This window comes from Fundulus heteroclitus, chromosome 10 (genome assembly GCF_011125445.2).
Source record: "Fundulus heteroclitus isolate FHET01 chromosome 10, MU-UCD_Fhet_4.1, whole genome shotgun sequence".
Taxonomy (NCBI): Eukaryota; Metazoa; Chordata; class Actinopteri; order Cyprinodontiformes; family Fundulidae; genus Fundulus; species Fundulus heteroclitus.
Genome location: NC_046370.1, coordinates 11,607,024 through 11,627,094, shown reverse-complemented (window position 1 = coordinate 11,627,094; position 20,071 = coordinate 11,607,024). Strand labels below are relative to the sequence as shown.

Sequence of the window (20,071 nt, the reverse complement as noted above, 5' to 3'; positions counted from 1 at the left end):
TGAACGTACAAGAGCGAGCATGTAGCATGCGTCCTACTTTATTGTTTATCCAGGGTTTTATGTTAGAGAACATCCTGATGAGTATAATGGGTACAACTAATGTTTAGTAAATGAAGTTTCTATATTGCTTTTCTATACTGACCCAAAGTAATTAACACTATAAGATCGGTAGGCAAATTGGGGTTAAGGGCCTTATCCAGGGGCATATTGACTTGTGAGGGTGGAAGCTGGAATTAAACCGACAACCTTCCGATTTCAAGACAATCTTTCAACACATATTAGTCTGAGCAAAACAGTCCTGTGGAATGCTCTCTGTCTCTGGGGCCAGAATTTGACTGGTTTATGGATGGGCAGAGGTGGATAGAGGAACCAGAGTTTTTACTCAAGAGTAGCACTACAACATATTTTTATTCAAGTCAAAGTAAAAAGTGCTCAACCAAGAAATGACTCAAGTAAGAGTAAAAAAAAGGATTTGGTAAGAAGGCTACTCAAGTACTGATATAATATTTAAAATGATTTACTTGGTCAGGCAAAAATATCAAATTATGTATAAATTCTAACCCTAATTCAGGCAGAAGAAACATTTTTCTTAACGTTTTTCAACATAGAACATGGAAAACCAAGCAGTTAATGTATATAGAGTAAGTTAGGACAGTGCAAAGTACTTCCAATAACAACATCTACTGTTTTCTGTATGGTTACTACACTTGTAAATGGCTCAATGAGCTCAGCCGACAGAAAATGCCATTAAAACAACAAAGCGTGTGTACAAACAAGAAGTCTCACCTTAGTATAAACTGTAGATGTGCCTCTGGTGTGTTTTTGGTTGACACCAGTTTGTTCTTTATTCAGTGAAGTTACTCACAGTGTAGCCAGATTTTTTACTCAAGCAAGAGTTCATAATATTTACTCAAGTAAAAGTAAGACGTTCAGTGCACTAAAACTACTCCTAGAAGTAAGTTTTGGTCGAAAGTTACTCGAGTAAATGTAACTAGTTACTACCCACGTCTGAGGATGGCCGTTGGTCATTTTAGTCTTTGCTTATAGACCGGAAACGGAAATAATGATGACAATGACTAATGATCACCATCTCCTTGAGTGACTGGCAACAGCAGGTGACGCTTGGGAACATCTTCTCCCACTCTTCTCCCACTTCCTGTCTGTATGCAGACAGGAAGTGGATCCTGCTGGACTGGACCACTGAGCTATATAATACAGTGCTGGAGTGCTGATTTTACCGAAAAATTGAGGTCACTGGCCGCCATCTTGCTACTCCCTACTCTCACAGAATCCCATAGGATTTGATTGCAACAACAAGCAGTTTTCTGGCTGTGTGAAAACGTTTCATAGGTAATTCTACAGTCAGTGGATGCACTAACACTATCAACTACTAGGAAATTAGGTGCTGATATATTTTACATGTTATATAGTATGTATGTATGTATATATGTAAATAAATAAAAGCACATGACTTTCTCAGTACTTCATAGTTTTAGACCATAACATAAAAGTATATGGCATTTGACATTTTAAAAGTTTTAAGCCCCCCCTTGAACATGAGAAAATCCTCGTTATTCGATGCTGTAGCGCACATATTCCCTAGTTACTGGGGGGGAAATAGGGAGTACCAATATGGCGGCTGGTGGCTTCAAAGCGACTTGTTCTAACAGCGGGCTATTAGCACTCCAGTGTATGATTTAGCTCAGTGGACTGGGCCAACACAGTTCTGCTGATTCCAGGTGGTACACCCACACTGTTGGCTGGACCACTGGTGTGGTCAGAACCACCTGGAGCTTAATCCTCTCAAGACTGGAGATAACTTTGGACTCCTGGAAAACACTCCCCACACCGCCTCCCCACAACCTCCTCAACAAGACTGTCTGCTGTGCTTTACCTTCTGTCTCTAGGAACCACCCTTTCATGGGACCTGAGCAGGTCCTCACACATGAACACTGAATTGTTGCAAGAAGTACAGTCTCTGCTGGGCCTTCTTCTGAACAATAAGACAAAAACCTTCTGTAGCAGCTGCTTGTCATCTTCTACGCTGACATTGTTCAGTCTGCTCTGTGTTTGTCCATCATTGTGTTGTTTGGCTTAAGCGGGAGGGGCTCATGATAGGACTCGCTGCTCTATCAAGACAGTATCTGCAGAAAGACTGGGGCTTTAGCGTATAGTCGCTAAAGCCTTCAATAACAAGAAAAAATTTTGCTAAACTTGTCGCTAGTCGATTTTTCAACAACAACAAAAAAGTTGCTAAGTTGACATCAGTGTAAATGACTCGGAACATATACAAGTGCATAAACGTTGACAAAAGCCAATGGCTTTACACTCAAATCATCTGAAAACCATATCAAAGCCTTCGAAATTTCTTCTTAGCAACACTTTGATACAAACCTTCCCACGTTTCCCATATTCACTTCAAACTTGCTTGACAGTTAGATGGAAGCGAAAAGCCATTATGTTCTCGGAAACATCTTTCACGAAAGCAGTTTCAATGAATTGCCTGTTATTTGCATCATCTTCGAGCCGTCTGATGCTCAAAAAGATGGAACCAGGGCTTGACTTTGAAAACGATCAACTGATCGCTAATCCCTGTTGGAGCAGCGGGTTGTTTGTGCATGCAGTTGAAAGCTACAGGTCTCTCTTTTAAGGTTTAATCTAAAAGTTGCACATTACTATAGGAGTCCACCCCATCCAGATTAAGACTTGCCTCATGCTCCACTCATGGGTTCTCCTCTCGTAGAATCCATTTTGTCTGGGATTCCCTTTAGGGCTTAGAGCTTTTCTGCCTGCAGGGATTGCAAACTAAAACATCGGTTGACTCAGAGTCTTTTCAGTGAACTTTTTTTTTTTTTTATCAGAGCTATTTCTACCGTCCACCCCTCCTTCACCAGCCTACAGTATTATCTATAGAGTGTAATGATATGTTATGGTGTGCGTGGATTAGTGCAGGCCATTACTGAGTACAAAGTGTAGAATTACAATCAGTCCACTATTTAGATGAGGCTGCTTATAATTGTAGAGAGGGCGTAGACGTGTGCTGGCTAAGTAGATAGTTCCCTAATTTGATTCCTCACTCGTTTCCTTTGATGATAATGTTCTGTGAGTTTACACGCCCTTATGCGAGAGGTTATGTATGGTAATGAGCTTGCCCCCCCCCCCCCTTCTACACCCCCCTCAAAATGATGCTGCTGTTTATCCTGTTTTCAGAAAAGAATTTGCATGCCACACTCGAGAGAAAACACGGTCCACTTCCTACCGCTTTTCGTCTTCTTCCTCTGATGGATTTTCTCTCCCTCGCTGCTCGCTAATTGACATCAGTTTACTTGGATATGCAAATATAGGTTTATGAGTAATCAGAGCTGTCATTTGATGCACACGTGTCTGGAATCTCTTTGGTGATTCCAGCAAGCTACGCAATCGTTGCCTCGGATGTCGGGGCTGTGTTTGATGGCCGTCATTTAGGCGGCGTCTTGCCGGGGGTTGCTTGTTTGTGTGTATTTGAAAAAGCCTCATCCAGAGAGGATATCCCCAGTCCTCCGAGCTCCCATTTGTTTGTTATTGGAGAGTCTCGGTGGGAGTGATGACAGAGGTGTTTTATCATGTTCTGTTGAAATATGAAGCGTCATGCTTCTGTTTGAGTTGGCTCGTCCCTCTCATCACCTGCTATTTGGATGCATGCAAAATCAAATGAACTCCTCCAGTTCCTAATAGGCACTGAGATTTTTCAAGCTGCTTTCAAGGTGTTAACACCCGTTGGATTTTATCACCTCCTGTTCCCATGTTGCAGCCATAAACTTTATTAGGATTTTATGTGATAGACTAACACAAAGGAACACTGATTGCAAAGTGGAGGGAAAATGATACATGGCTTTTGTTTTTTTCAAAAAACATTCTGAAAGATGTGGAGTATGTCTGCATTCAGCCCACCAAGTTGGTGTTTTAGGTCAGTGGTTCCCAACCCTGGTCTTCAGAGACCCCTGCTTTGCAGGTTTTCAACGCATCGCTGTTCCAGCTCACCCAATTCAAATGTTTGCATGACTTCCTGTGCAGCCACCACGTGCTGCAGAAGTCTTTTAATCATGAATTCATTTAAGTCAGGTCTGTAGCAGCAAATAGACACCTAAACCCTGCATAACAGTGGCCCCCAAGGAGCAGGGTTGGGAACCACTGTTTTAGAGAATAAGGTTTTACTTCAATTACAGGTCCTAGGTCTAAGGGTAGGTTTTCACCAACTTTGGTGATTTTGAAAAAAAAAAAAGTGGGTCAACAAATCTATCCAAAGCTCAATCAGAGTTGATGGATCCTCAATTCTTAGGTCTTGCCAAAAATGATTCATTAATTTAGCGCCTTGGCCATTGTTTTTTTTTTTTTTACACATGGATATCCTTGAATGTAAACTATTCCTTTGTAGCTCTGGCTGTATGGAAAGGGGTCATTTTCCAGCTAAAACGTGAACTTCTACTTCATTCTTTTACAGCCTAAAACAGGTTTTGAAACGGCTTCTTCCAAGGAGCCTTGAGGGAAATCGCCCCTTAATGGGAGACTGCAATCGCCCCACTGTCACTAGCCTGTCATACGTTACAAATGACCTTAATGCTAACGCCTACTTGCACACCACATTTCTGTAAATGAAGCCTTAAATCATCATTGCAAAATAAGCAACTTATTGCCTAATTTTTATCTGTGACTCATGAAGGACTAGTTCATACAAACTTTTGAATCGTCATCCTTTTATTTTTTAATCTCTCTTGAAAGCTACATTGGGAAAAAATACACTGTAACCCTTGTTCATTGCCCGTTTGTTTGTTTGCCTTTATTATGTGTACTCTTAGCCTGAGTGGCCAAAGTGAAAACTGTTTGGTTGGACAGCCATATTTTGGTAGGTTTGCACTTGCGCTGTTCTTTGTTTTATAACCTTAACCCTGCTTTAAACATCTCCTCAGCTTTCTCCCTGACCTGTCTTCTGAGATCCTTGGTCTTGCTGATTCTGTTGGTTTACTAATGTTCTCTAAACAGACCTCTGAGGTGTTCACAGAACAGCTGCATTCATACTGGTATGAAAATAGACACGGGTTTGCTCACTTTGAAGGTAATACGCTGCAGCGATTTTATTTAGGTATGTCAGAGTAAAGGGGGACAGAAGACAAATGCAAACCCGTTCTGTCGGATTTTTATCTGTAAAACTTTTAAAGTCATGTATAATTTTCCTTCCAATTCACATCTAGTCATTATTTTGTGTTGGTTAATCAAGAACTTTGAATAAATGCATGGAAGTTTGTTTTGTAATGTGATTTTTTTTTTTTTTTTTTTTTTTAAAAGCCGACAGGGCCTGAATACTTTTGCTAAAAGCTGTTGTTTAATTAGATCTACAACTGCTGCGTCGCGGCTATTCCGCCTTCATGATTCAACGCAGATTAATCCCACCTTCTTTTTGATTGCTCTGTTGTTTTCTGTCTTTATAGGCACCTTTGGTGTTTTAGTGGGGCTGGAGTGAGTGCCGTTGCTTTTGTTCTGCTGTCAGCCAACGGCTCACATTCTGGTGGATTCGGTGGGCTCGTTGGATTGTTGCTGGGGGTGACAAAATGCGGTGTGTGGACACGCCTGTGAAAATGGACAACAAAAAGAACGGGGCGTTGAATTAAACAGGCGACACACACAGTTTTAATCTCTATGCCACAAAGAGAATTGACTGTTAGATGCCTGTATATATATATATATATATATATATATATATATATATATATATATATATATATATATATATATATATATCTCAAATGATTGTATAATGAATAATATGCAAACAGAATTTGAGTAAACTATGCTTTAATTGATATAAACACAAAATAGATCAGACATAGGGAAGTTTGTCCTCTCAGTTTTGTCCACCAGCACCAGGTTGTTGTCTCTGTACCAGGCCTCTGCTCGTTGGACTTCCTCCTTCTACTTCCATTCAACATTTTCCATCAATACTCTCGCATCACTGTAAATCAAAGATGTTTAACAACTTGCACAATGAAAGCAGCTGTTGACTGTTTTCAAGTTGATAGGTGCTGACCAGTGGACGGCAAGTCAGAAGCTCAAAATCAATTTTCTTTCCAATGTTCACATGTGCAAAATTCCTTGATTGGATTGAAATGTGTTCAGATTGGAAAAAGAAAACATAACTCGAATATGTTGTTTGTTGTAAGCACAGAATGAATCCGATCATGAATGGATCTGCGTCAGGTTCTCAGAACAACTGAGAATTACTGCGTTCCTGAATTAAGCTACAGGTTCAAGAACCACATGTTGGTCTTCCTCCATTACAGGATGAGAGACATAGGGCACACATGTGCAACCACGGCAGTTTACATCAGTCTGAATCACATGAACCAAACAAATGTTATGACGCTGTTCAGATTAACTATCGACATAAACTACCCGTCTTATTCGGAAGACTATTTCATTTCGATTTAGCTCAATCCAATCACAATATTCTGATTTGCAGGTTTACTTGATGCACTTTTACTCTGATCAGCCCTTTATTTCAGTTGCCAGTGTCCATGTAAACCAGAATGCCTCATACTAAACAGGGCTGCTCAATATTAGGAAAACCACATATTGCAATGTTGTTATTGGATATTGTTACACTTCACTTCCTCACGTCTCGCTGTTCTTCCGTTAAGTAGTTCCACCATTCTCCTTCAACCTCTGGATCTTGATAACTATTATTCTTCTCAGGGTGGACATAAAGAATGGTAAAGGTCCACCCAAATGACCAAAGATGCACGCATGACACCCAACATGTATTGCAGTTGTATCATTGCACCATTATGCCATTGCTAAGAGGCATGCTTGTCATCATACTTTTAATATTAAGACAATAATTTTCTTTGCGCACCATTACTGACGCAAAAGGACTCAAACAATTTTTATTTTTGGTGAGTTGGGCGCAGGTAAAAAAAAATAAAACCTTTTCTCTTTGACGTTTTAAGAAAGGTCTGTCGTTCATTCAGGACAAACAGGAAAGTTATTTTTTTCCTCTTTTTGAGCGATCAGCCTCGGCGTGCCTTGGGCCAATCTTTCTGAAATTTTAGTTGGAGTAAGGCTCTACATTCTCTTGGATACATGCTCGGCGACTGCTATGTAGAAGCCGCTCATATAAGATGCCAAAGCCAATTTAAAATGTTGACACTATTTGTCTTTGAGTTAAAATGTTAGTAAAACACAGTTCTTACATGTTCTCACACCATTTAAAGATAATCAGAATTGGACAAAATCAATATTGGCAAGTCAAGGCTTTATAACCTCCAGTACCATAAGCTGGTTTTGATTACTCTCAAGAATGAACTTTCAACCATTAAATTTGTACCTGTTTATTTATTTGACAGGCTGTTCATATTTTTGTTTTTATGTTTTATTGTCCTAGTGATAAATCCCCCCCCCCCTCCCCCCCTTACCTCTGTGTTTCAAACGCTTACTTAGTCGTACTGTCTTTTATCATTTACAGCTGACTGTTACCATGTACTGAAACAATCCACTGCAGGGAAGACATGCTTTAATTTCCTGTGTGGGAGCAGAACATATAAAATGATTCGGTCCAGCACCAAAGGCAACAAAAGCAGAAATAGTTTGTTGCGCATAGCTGTCAAACAAAAGCACCCTAGAGCTAATGGTAGCCAAGACGAAAAAAAAAAAGGTGCGTCCCACCTGATGCCTCTAATGAACTGTAATGAGCGCTTCAAGTGGCAGGTGGTTCTAGGGGGAAAATGGATAACGCACTTGCAGGATAAACCTGCTGGGAAGGCTGCGGTGCCTGAAGCTATGGTCTTTTTTTTTTTTTTTTTTTTTAATTAAGCAGTCCTTCACCTCTAGAAACCTGTTCAAGCAGCTCAGTGTGCTTTCCCACAGCAGGACGTAGCTGCCTGCATTTAGATGCTTATTTGCCCACTTTTCTTCTTCCATATTCCTCTTTCTGCATGGTCTCTTACTCAATACACTCCCTTTGGTTCTAATATCAGATTTTTTTATTTATTTTTTTTGTAATACAGCACACACAATTGTGCTTCTCTTACCACCAAAGTAAAAACCCTCTTGCCCTTTCTGTTACAGCCTTCTTACATCCATCTCACTTGATACTTTTGTGCTTTTCTCTCTGCAGCAGAGATCCTTGAATACAAGAGAAATTTGATGTTACTTTGCCGCTTCAAGTCGCCATTTGTACTTTTTCGCCAACTCTAATGTGTGGACTGAAATGTCTGAAGTCAAGTAGAACATGCATGGTGTTTTTTTTCCTTCTATTTTTTCTTTAAGAACTGAAGTCAAAGCTTGAAAAGTATTCTGTCAACCCTGCTGCACTGACCAGCTGAAACCTTTTGGAAACCTTTTGCTTTGAAGATGTCATGAATCTCATACTGTCTCGTCTTTTTGAAGAACATTTTTAAACTTAAGGTGCTTTTTATTATAGTTGCATATTGATTTCTCTCTTAATATGCATACATGAAAGCACGGGGGTTATGTAATCATGTTGCTCTGCGAGACATTAGATTATGATTGCGATTGCATGGCTAGTAATTAGCACAATTAATCATTGATACAGCGTTGACAAATAAGAAGAAACAGTCATCAAGTGCTGTTTATATGAATTTGTTTAGGGGACAGTAAAGAAACTTGCGGCTGCTGTGAAACGTTTTGTTTGCCCCGTCTTGTTAAAAGTCAATTTGTCCTTGTCATTAGTGTTGTTTTGGCGTCATCCGTCAGTATTGATCGCTCCTCAGTAGGTGGTAGAAGCGTGTTGGAATCTCAGCTCAAACTGGTGCCAGACCCGGCAATCTCACTGTCAGAGAGCGTGGGTGGACATCCTGTAAATGTGCGATAACTTTTACTACACATTGCAGGAGCACATATTTAGAGCCTCAAGGGAGCCAAATTCTTTGTTGACTTTCTTTTTCCTCTACCTGTAATATCCTCTTCTCATAAATTGTCCCCTCTTTTTTTTTCTTCTTTTTTTTTTCTTTCAGCAATCTATAACTACGACGCCCGGGGAGAAGAGGAGCTGTCACTGCAGATCGGCGACACGGTGCACATACTTGAGACATATGAAGGTGAGAGCGGGCGCAGTGATGCCATGTGTGATCAAAGCTGACGAGCTGGAAAGGAATATTTAGTGCCTTTTCATTCTGTTTTTAGACTTTTGTAAATAGCTGCAATTTGGAAAATGCAGGAGAGGAACTTGGTGGGCTGCAGAGAAAAAAAACAAAACAGTTTAAAAGCCTCAACTTTAGACGTTTTTTTTTTTTTTTTTTTTTTAAAAGGCATATATCAGTATAAAGAAAGTACACTTTTTGGGTACGCTCTTGTTGGAACATGATATACCAGGTTTTAAAATCAGTGAGTTGATGTTGGGAAAGCATTTTTTGTACAACTCAGCTTAAACATTAGGGTGATTTAAAAAATACAAACTAAAAAATAAACGAAGCACACCCCCATAATTGACATAATGTTAACTGTAAGATTGCTCCGCCCACAAGGAAGCGTATCCTCATCTCCAGCAATAAATGCATTGTAATGGCGGTGATTGCGAAGCTCACAGAAGGAATTTTGTCTTATTTACATTAAGCCAAAAACGACAGGGGGGGGGGGGGGGGGGGAGAGGAAGGTTCAAATGAGTGAAGTCATTTCAGAATAACCGCAGACAAATTGAGTTTACATACCCAATATGTGACTTAAAATAGGTTTTCATGCTGCCATCGTGCTATCCATGGCACAGATTTACAGTGAAATTCTGTATTAGGAGTGCAAAGTTTACTTTATTCTACCTCTTAAAAGCTTTGTCCAAAATCGGAGTCCTGTTAACCGATCATAGCTGACATAGACTCAACGTATGCAACCAGGTGTTGCAACACACAGATATCCAAAGCACAGAAAACACAGCATAACTAGCATCAAGCATTAACCTTTAATTTAACCTCTAAGCATGCAAAGTTTATGACGCAAAACTGAGTTAGTTTCGTACAGACGAACATGCACTCCGGACATGCTTCCCCGTCAGTCACTGTTGTGGTGAGCTCTTCATGAGGTCGACAGCATGCCTTTAGCCATCTTTACACGTTTCTATTCTCCTTTTAGGTTTCGGGAAATGAATAAAGACCCTCTAAACGCGCCTGAATTGTACTTTCCCCACTGATAACGTTTAACCGTTTTTACCAAACAAAATCCTCCCTACCGCGATGCATTCACAATTTAACATCCCAGAATGTTGTCGGAAAGAGTTCAGGGGGCCTTCTGCAGGGGACGTTTCACTTTGGGACAAACCGTGATCGCTGATTGGTTAGTTACTGACGAGTCTCCAAGCTTGATTAACTGGTGGCGTCACGTTGGTTCTCTGGTAGGATGTATGCTGCTTTAGATGATTCAGGTTTTATGGTCTTCTGTATTCACAGTAGTCATCAGCTCCCATCACAGCAGGAAAGTTTTGACATCTAATTTTCTATTGGGTCATTACAAAAAGTTATTTTTTGTTATTGTTTAAGGACTTTAAAATGAGCAGTTTAAAAAAAAAAAAAAAAAAAAAAAAAGCAGTTTTTGGATGCATTGCCTCTAAGATGATGATGATGATTATTTATTTTATTTTTATTTTATTTCTTTTGGGGGGAGGGTGAAAAGTAAAAAAAAATGTAAATTCAAAAGAGAAATTACAAGGAAATACAAAACAGTATGAGGTTAACTAAATGAATACAAGATGCCCTGTTTTTTGTTGTTGCTAAATAAAGCCCACGTTATCACTTCTCCACCTATGTGCTCAACAGTTGCTATACAGTATTTATGCTAACTGTACAATAGTTGGCTGGTTCTAAGCCATGACAATATTTTTCTTCTCTCTTATTTAGTTATTAAAGGTGTTTTATGTTAAAGAGTTTCCAATTTTGGTTAATCGTACTTTTGAATTCAATTGGGGGAAACAAACTGACACCTGATAAAGCATTATTTTTATTTTTCATTAGAGTGGTACAGGGGATACAGGCTGAGGAGAAAATCAAAAAAGGTAAGTGGCTGATTAACTTTAAAAAAAAATAATTCTAATATTCATTTCTGCTCAGGTTGTACAGCAATGTTGTGTTTTTAATCTTTCCTCTCCCAGGGCATATTTCCTGCTTGCTATATACACCTAAAGGATGCCACGGTTGAAGGCAGTGGGTCAGTATCTCAGTATAAATTAACTTTACCATCAAATGTTTGATGGTAAACACTATTAACCATAGAACAACAAAGTTGTTCTATGGTTAATAGTATTGCTATTTATTTTGAAAAAATGTTATTTCAAAATCGCTAAAAAAAACAAACAAACCAATGCATAAAAAATAGAGGTCAGATCTTAAAAGACGATTTTTGATCTCAGAAATTAAGTGCTGACCAGCTTTTGCTAATTTTGGCCAGTTCTGATTTCTACATAAAATGATAATACGAGATCATGAAAGAACAGAATTGAAAATATTTCCAATACTACTCTACGTGTATATGTTAATTAGAAGCAAAGGCTATGTTATGCCTCTGTGTGTTAAAGATATTTTAAAATAAAAGACAAAATAATTAGGTTATTGGGATTTAAAACCCTCCTAAGAATCGCATTGATGCACCGCTGTAGAAATGAGCAAGACTAGCATGACTAAAACAGCCGTCTCCATGGTAACATCATAGAAAATAATGATCCTTAGCTTAACTGTTTCCAAAAACTCTCCCAACATTTCCAAATCCAGTGCGTTCCACGACAAACTGAGCTTTAAAGCTCAAATGGATAAAACAAATCAGACATTTTGGACTCCATCCCACCTTCTTTATTACCTGCTGAAGTTTCTCATCCTCTCGCGACTTCACAGGCTGAATGGACATGTGACATGTCTTTACCAAGTAACTGCATCCACTCTGAAAAGTGTTATTTTTACCTCACCCTAGTAATATGAAACATTCACTGATTGAAAAAAAAAAAGGTTTCGATTTTTTGTCACTGACCAGCCGGTCACCAGTAAGGACCAATCAAGCAAAAATTCAGAAATTGATTGTTATGATCTGATGTTGAACCTTGTATTAAGTTAATTTTCCTAGTGGCCAAAGCTCCTATTATGGCACGTCTTGTTGTTGAGGTAAAATGTCTTTTTTGATCCCGTGTATGTCAGAGATCAGAATCCTAGAGTGACGTTGATGATTTTTAAGAGCATAAAATGCTCTGATCATGAAATGTTTAACAAGTGTGATATGTTGGATACGTTGGTAATAAGACTGAATTCCTAATCTGCTGTTGAATGAAGTGTCACCTGCTGCCAGTTTGTTTGAATTGAAAAACAGGCGTAAAAAAAGCATACAATAAAATTTAAAACCTTCTGGCTTTCGGTTTTACACTTTTGTTTTTGAGAACTTTAAAAGAATCCAAAATAAGACTCTAGAGTTTTTGTGAACTCGAGTGACATGTTTTTCTGAACTCTGGTTCATGCTGTGCTTATGCACACATTCACTCCACCAGTAAAAAGAAAAAGGCTAGTCATTATCTGAAGCTGTGAGGCGCATTGGTTTCTTTACTTCTGACATCTGCCTGCTGCTCCATTCAACTGTCTAATTATTTACATTAAATATTAGTCGAGATTAATGTGTATTTGCAACACAGCTTTGACATGCCACCGAAGTTTAAATGCTGCATTTTCTCAAGGGAATGAACGTGTACAGTGATGCTTTTGCTTTGTGGACTCAAAGAGGACTGGTTAATGTGCCCTCTTCACGTTTTGTACTTGGGAAAACACAAAAGTGTGCAGAATCAATGGCTGACTGGACACAAAGCCAGAGTTTCACAAAATGCATTCTTTGTTACTGCAGGCATAAGGAGACGGTCATCCCCACTGAGCTGCCTCTGGTTCAGGAGGTTACCACAACGCTGCGGGAGTGGGCCACCATATGGAGGGACTTGTATGTTGTAAGTCATCCCTTCTTTCCCAAAAGATGCACATGCTACATGTTGTTTTTTTTCAACAATATTTTTATTGAGTTTTTTATATATATATATATATATATATATATATATATATATATATATATATATATTTCACTTGTACAAAGAGACGGTAATCAAAACAACGACATCCATAAAATGAGCAGTCACAATTTCTACAAAACATTTCACATACTTCACACACTTAACAAATTAAATAAACTAAATAAAATACAAACACTCAACAACATGTATCGACGCGGCAGTTTGAAGCTGTTAGAGCACTTTGACGTTTAAGAAACTCTATTAAAGGACTCCATACTGTCTCAAACTCTGCAGCCCTTCTCCTGGTTATATAAGTCAGCCTTTCCAACATAACACAAGATGCCATCTCCTTTATCCACATATGTCTCGAGGGCACATCCATTTTTCTCCAGGTCAGAGCTATCATTCTCCTCGCCTGCAGGACTCCAAAATCAATTAAAGTTGACTCGTTAGGAGTAACAGTAAAGTTTTTTTTTGGATATATACCAAGTATACATATTTCTGCCAGGTGAGGTATCTTCACTCTAATGATCTCAGATAAAGTCAGAACAAAATCCCATACACAGTGAGTACCCTTTCCTTTCAAACACTTAATGCGTGTGTCTGGCACATCAGGAGACCACTGATTTAACTTAACCGGGGTAATGTATGCACATGCTACATGTTACGTGTTACATTAACAACATTGAACCGTGGAAAACAGAAGGCCCCCCCCCCCCCCCCACCCACACACACACACACACACACACACACACACACGCACACGCACAGGCACACGCATACAAACACTTTAACTATTCAGCATTGGTATCAGTACATGATCAAAAGGATCTGGTCTTTTCTAGGTTGTAAAATCTTTGAAATACAGCATCAAGGGCACAAAGACACACAGCAGATTCTACTGTCAGTATTTATTGAACAATAATGACGGCGAAATGAAAACTATGTCAGAAGCCAAGTACACGCTGTGACGTAGGAGCTTGCATAACCACCCTCAGCAGCAGCAACATAATTAGTTGTTTTATCTGCCTTTATTTTCTCTCATATCGCTGTGGGTGAATTTTGACCCATGCATTTTAATACTTTTGCTTTTTTTTTTCATTGAGCTTTCAGCACAGCTCTTTAAAGGCCACAACATTTCCATCAAGTCGGGGTCTGGCCTTTGACTCGGCCTGCTGCGGCACCTGGGTTATTTGCTTTTTCAGTCATTCTTTTCCAGATCTGCAGCCGTATTTGGGTTTCTTTCAAGTTTCATATGTCAAACGGACGGGTTCTCGTTCGACTGTGTAACACCGAGGCATAAAGAGGAGCTCATGATTGACTAAATGAATGCAAGTTGTCTTGGTCTTATGGCTGCTCCGCGACTCTAATCATCACCTCCTCCACCTCTGTGCTTGACAGTTGCTATGTTTGTGAAAATGTGCGTTATTTAGTTTTCAGCAAACATGGAGTAAAGCACAATTTCAATATTTTTTTTTTAAACAGACTTTCTCCAGGCAATCCTTCCAAATAAGCCAGATATCTTTTTATTTTTATTTTACAGTGATGACCTTCACAATTTAACATTTTGCCTGAGGCATGTAGCGCCAAAGCCTCCGTATTTTTATCATTTCTTTGAGCATTACACGGTCTGACCTTGGAGCAAAATTGCTGGTACCCCCACTTCTAGGAAGATTGGGTCTTCATTTTTTCCCCCACTTGTGAATAACCTTTTTCGCTGTACAATGAGCAACTTTAAAATTCGAAAGGCATATCAGTTTTCTTATCAGATATCTGGTATTTGTACATATAGTTATCCATTCTTGCTGAATTCAATTTCTTTAACAAAATTCAAGCAAGACAAATTAATCGCAGCTTTGAACTTTCTTTTCTTGCTCAAGTGTCGTTAGTAGATGTAAAAAAATTAGATCAGCAGCAGAGCTATATGAATTCGATATAAAGGAAGGTTTTACAATTTAACAGCAAAGACAAGATGAAGATGGAGGATTATACTTTAAACTGGCTTTAGCATCTTGTATTATTAATACACGCTGTTAGTGTGGTCAGCATTACAAAAATAGCTATATGTATTCAAAAGAATGCCTACATTTCCAGAACCCAGCATGTTCCAGGACAAATGTTGAACCTCGAAAGGATAAAAAAGTCCAACTTTCCTGTACGAATTTCAGCTTTCCCAATTATCTGCTGAAACTCTTGCAGCTGGAATGAGACTTTTTAAAAATATGTTTCTTCTTTCTCTGTGCTTCCTCTGACATTATTTTCAACACCTCACTCATTGTAAAAGTAGTTAAATTTGAGTCCTTTTCTTTGAGTGTTGTTAGGGTGACTTGGTAGCACTTCGTATAGTCAGAAGTTTTTTGAGCATCTGAATAGCCAGTTGCAGACGAAGCTGATTCTGTTTACCAGGGGTAAATGTATTTAGAAATAGTCTTATTCTCCTTCTAAGATTCACGGGAAGCAATCATTATTTTTATAAGGTCTTCACCTATGTATTTCCACCAATGTATCAGGATACAAATGTGTGCTCTGGAGCATTTAGCAACTGCTTTAATTCCTGCATTTATGTCTATCGCGTGTGCTGATAATACTTTTTTGTCCTTTCCTGCCTAAATCCTATGGAAGCAGGAAAGGTGTGTTCTGTTTTTTATACACAGCATTTTCATTTTGGCTGTTTTTTATTTTAAAAAAAATGTAGACTCTGTTTTGTGTTTTTGTACACCAAGGTTAGATTTAAATAATTTTATATCATTATGCAAAATGTGTAATTCAATGTATGCAAAACCGTGGCATTAAATGTTCTTTTTCCATAATTTTACACAAAAACACTTAATGCACCACCTCAAGGACATAGAGACATGTTTTTCTTCTAAACAGAACAAACTTGAAAACTATTAAAAAAATGGGTAAAATAATCATCCACCTGCATGAACATTTGACACAAACCCATTGTACCACTTCCTTGCAGAGTTGAGGCACACACTGGCTATCCTGCTGTTAGGATTTAGGATCTCTTGGTATTTCTTAGTTTCCTCATGTATGACAGCTGTGCAATGTTCTGTCTGAAAGGGGGACAAGCGCGAGATGTTCAACTGTGTCCGCGACATGATCTACGACCTCATCGAATGGCGGTCACAGATCCTGTCAGGCACCCTCCCGCAGGACGAGCTCACTGAGCTCAAACAGAAGGTCACCTCCAAGATTGACTACGGCAACAAGTAAGCATCCACTCCTATAAGCGTTTCAGCCTTGTTCTGCGCTGGATTACATTCCCTTATTCTCATATGTACCCGAGAGACGTACTCTGTTGGAATATACGTTTAGAATATCACTGAAAGGTTCATTTATAATTAAATTTTAAAAAAGTTGAAACCCATCCCTTATGGATTCATGACACAGATTCAGATATTTTGTGTTTATTTCTGGTAATTTCCATAGAATTTGGGGTACGGTTGATGAAAATCCAGTATTCAGTTACTCAGAAAATTTGAATATTACACAAGAATAGTAAAAACGACAAGAATTTGATGCATAAATGAACAACCTGGGTATTAAGAGTTACTTATCCAAGCATATAAAGGGGAAGTTGAGTGGAAGGAAAAATCTCAACAGGGACAACTGCAACCGTCGAAAGATTGCGACTAATATTTAAGAGTTTGGGGGAGATCCACAAAGCGTAGACTGAGGCGGGAGTTTGCCGATTCAGGAGCCAGCATACACAGACGTGAGCGATAACTGTCGTATTCCTTTTTTTTTTTTTTTTTTTTTTAAGCCAGTCTTGAAGCTGAGACAGCAGCAGCAGGGTCTTACCTGGGCAAAGGACGGAAAACAGTTTGCTCACATATCAAAACTCCTCTTTTCAGTAGAAAGCAACATTTACATGTTAATTACAAAATCAGTGAAATTAACTAAATTAATTAGCTTTACAATGATGTTCAAAGCCAGCTTCTGCAGACTCCAGTTTATTCCATCATGAAGTGACGGCTCTTGCCGTGTCTGCAGTGTGATGGGAAAACAGTTTTGGCAATGAAGCGCTATTCTGCTGCCGTGATAAAACTTTACACCGTGGCCCTGTAGAGATATTGTGTTTGCCACTGTGGAACCAGATACGGATGTGTTGAAAAGGAAAAACCATCGGGTACGTGTTGGCAGCCTGCTGGTGTCTCTGCCGAGTCCCTCCAGAGCAGAAACGCCGGAGGGAGAAAAAAAACCCCATAAAAACAAAACAGGCGAGCTTTGAAAGAAAACAGTGGAGCAGAGGGAATATTATATGAGGATCAAATGAGGCAACTCACTGGGAGCGCATAGCTACGACATGCCGTTTAGGTTTACAGAAATGCAACCATGTGTTTAGCCTTTTGTTATCCCTCTTTCTGAAATGTTCTGTTACTTCTTCACTGCTTTTTTTTTTTTTTTCTCAATTCAAGATACTTGGGTCTCGATCTGGTGGTCAGAGACAAGGATGGCAACATTCTGGACCCAGAGCTCACCAGCACCGTCAGCCTGTTCAGAGCGCATGAGGCGGCCTCCAAACAGATTGAGGACCGCATCAAAGAGGAGAAGGTAAGCGATAGGAAGGGTCTGGTCCCCCTTTTTGAATCTGAACCCGGTAAGCAGTTTTTAATCCAGAAACGAGAAGAAGATTTAAACGGGGCACAAAATGTTCTCTTATTCTCAGAGATTCTGACAGAATGAATTGTAACGCGCTGATAATTAGGAACTGCACTTTCTACAGTCATGTAATACAGATGTAATACGTTTCAGGAAGTTTTTTATTTTTTCTGTCATTTACTCCAAGTGAACTCAAAAGTCTCTGACTGGAATTAACTTTCTCACATTAGGTAAGCACCGTGTAGTCAGTCTTAATCACAGAATGGCTCCAGGTTAAGAGTTCCGGTCATTATTCTTAAGCCGTATTTCCCTCATGAACATGTAAGAGCTTCATAATAATCATTTTTAGAACATTCAAAAAACGGCTGCTAAGAACTGCTGTAAATTGTTAAGCAAGTTGCTCAGGTGTAATATTTACCCCATCGTAAATGTTAATCAATATTAAAAAAGGTGTCAAGTCTGAGCAGTAAACAAGATGTGAGGTATCGAAACAAATTTTTAATTAAATTTTTTTATTGGGATGCATCAGGACATGCGACGAAGTATGCGATAAACTGGAAAATAAGGAGCAAGGCGCAGCATATTCAATAGATAAAAGTGGACAATGCAATGTGCTGTCCAGAAATATCACAGAGAAGTCATAGGTATGGCCATGCAGGTTGTCGTCAAACTACAATATCATTAAAATAACAAATCAATAACAGCATGGTGTTTCTGTTTACTGAAAGTTACCATAATCAGGGGTGTGTCTCAACATAAAGCTTTATGTTGTACCTTGTAATCGAAAAAAAAGCCAAATAAGTAAAAAACACAGTTCATACTGTATTTCATTTCATGATGTAAAAGCAGATTAGAATAATATTACCCTAAATTCTAAATGTTCTTTAACTATATTTTAAAAATCAACCTCTTTATAACCCCTTCATCTTTTAAACGTCTTTGCCTCTTTTTTCTCTCAACTAAGGTAAAAATGTGCTCTAAAATTCTTAACCTTTGTAAAAAAAAAAAAAAAAGAGGTATTTTTTGCCATTCATTATATGAATTTGTGAGAATGAAGGCAAATGAAGATAATACTCCACATGCAGAAATTAGACGTTTTGAGTAGCTGTGGTTGTGAGTTCTCCATCACCTGTCTCATCTTGTCTTGCTTTGCCCTGACGCCTCTTACACTTTCTTTTTCCTCTCCTAGTCTTTAATTCTGCTCTTCTTTCTCTGCTACTCCCTCCTTTCCCAAAAAAGATTCTAATCAGTTCATGACCTCCATCAGCTTATACCGCATAGGAACATTATTGCAGTGTTGCACAAAGCTCTTTAAATTACTGTCTAAAGAACATGAATTGAATAAGATCGCAACAACTATCTTTCTTTTCGTCTTTTCATCTGGCTCTTACATTTCTCACTTTTTCGTTTTGCTTCAGCGCATCTTCTCTCCTCTTCCCTCCTTATGCTTTTATTAACACTCTCTTCTCCCTGCCTGCTATCATCCAAAAAAGAAGAAGAAAAAAAACTTCAAGATGCAGCCAGTTTGGTAATGCAACATTTAAATCCCTTTGACCATTTTCCGTCAACAAATTTAATGTGATATTTTTTTTTGTCACCGCTTTGAAAATACTATCACGCATATATATATATATATATATATATATATATATATATATATATATATATATATATATATATATATATAAATATATATATATATAAATAATATGATATATAAATGATATGATATGTTTTTTTTTTTTTTCCTTTTTAAGAATAGGCATCTGGTAATGGAGAGTCCCAATCCAACAGTATATTGATTGTTGATAAGTTGATAAAATCAAAAAATGGAAAGAAAAAAAAGTTGATAAACTCAATGTCATGTAGATGGTTGACACCTCAAGAGCTTTAAATTGTGTTTTAATAACACCATGTATTATTCACCAATGCGTGGTCTGCATTAGTTATTGTGGTTGTGTCTCACTGATGATGTTCAGGGTTTCTGAACATGTACGAGTACATCTCAATAAAAGCTACCACACTTTTTCCTTTCACTGAACTTTCCATTGGTATGCTTGGATACAGCACTTTCTGAGCAACCAGTCTTCAGCAGTGACCTTTTGTGCCTTCCCCTCCTCGTAGAGGCTGTCGGTGATTGTCTGATGGGCAAATGTTCTCTAATTATCTAATTACAATATATTATTCTGTGTGTAACGTATCTGCGACTCTCAATTTTTAAAATGAAATGCTGAAATAAATCATCTTAATCATCTGATCAATTGAGGACACTCATAGAGCCTTTAAAATGTCATTATAAGAGGGTCTGTTAATTATTTAAAGTAAGAAAATCAGATAAAAGTTCAAGAGTAACATGCATCGGGACGATGTGGGAGCAAAACCGCTTTCCGCACTCTTGATCCCAAAACACTTACAATATTCAGCAGCTGCTCTGTTTGACACAAAAATCACAGACTC

At 38.5% G+C, this 20,071-nt stretch overlaps 1 protein-coding gene across 5 annotated transcripts in view; it reads left to right on the top strand.

Moving 5' to 3' along the window:
• dock1 (dedicator of cytokinesis 1) overlaps positions 1–20,071 on the top strand; it is a 303,583-nt gene that overhangs the window by 25,144 nt on the left and 258,368 nt on the right. For all 5 annotated transcript variants that reach the window (XM_036142018.1, XM_036142017.1, XM_036142019.1 and 2 more), the window contains exons 2-7: positions 9,006–9,089; positions 10,989–11,029; positions 11,126–11,181; positions 12,850–12,946; positions 16,073–16,221; positions 17,431–17,566. In XM_036142018.1, coding sequence (XP_035997911.1) covers positions 9,006–9,089; positions 10,989–11,029; positions 11,126–11,181; positions 12,850–12,946; positions 16,073–16,221; positions 17,431–17,566 — 563 coding nt within the window. The remainder of the gene's footprint in view (positions 1–9,005; positions 9,090–10,988; positions 11,030–11,125; positions 11,182–12,849; positions 12,947–16,072; positions 16,222–17,430; positions 17,567–20,071) is intronic.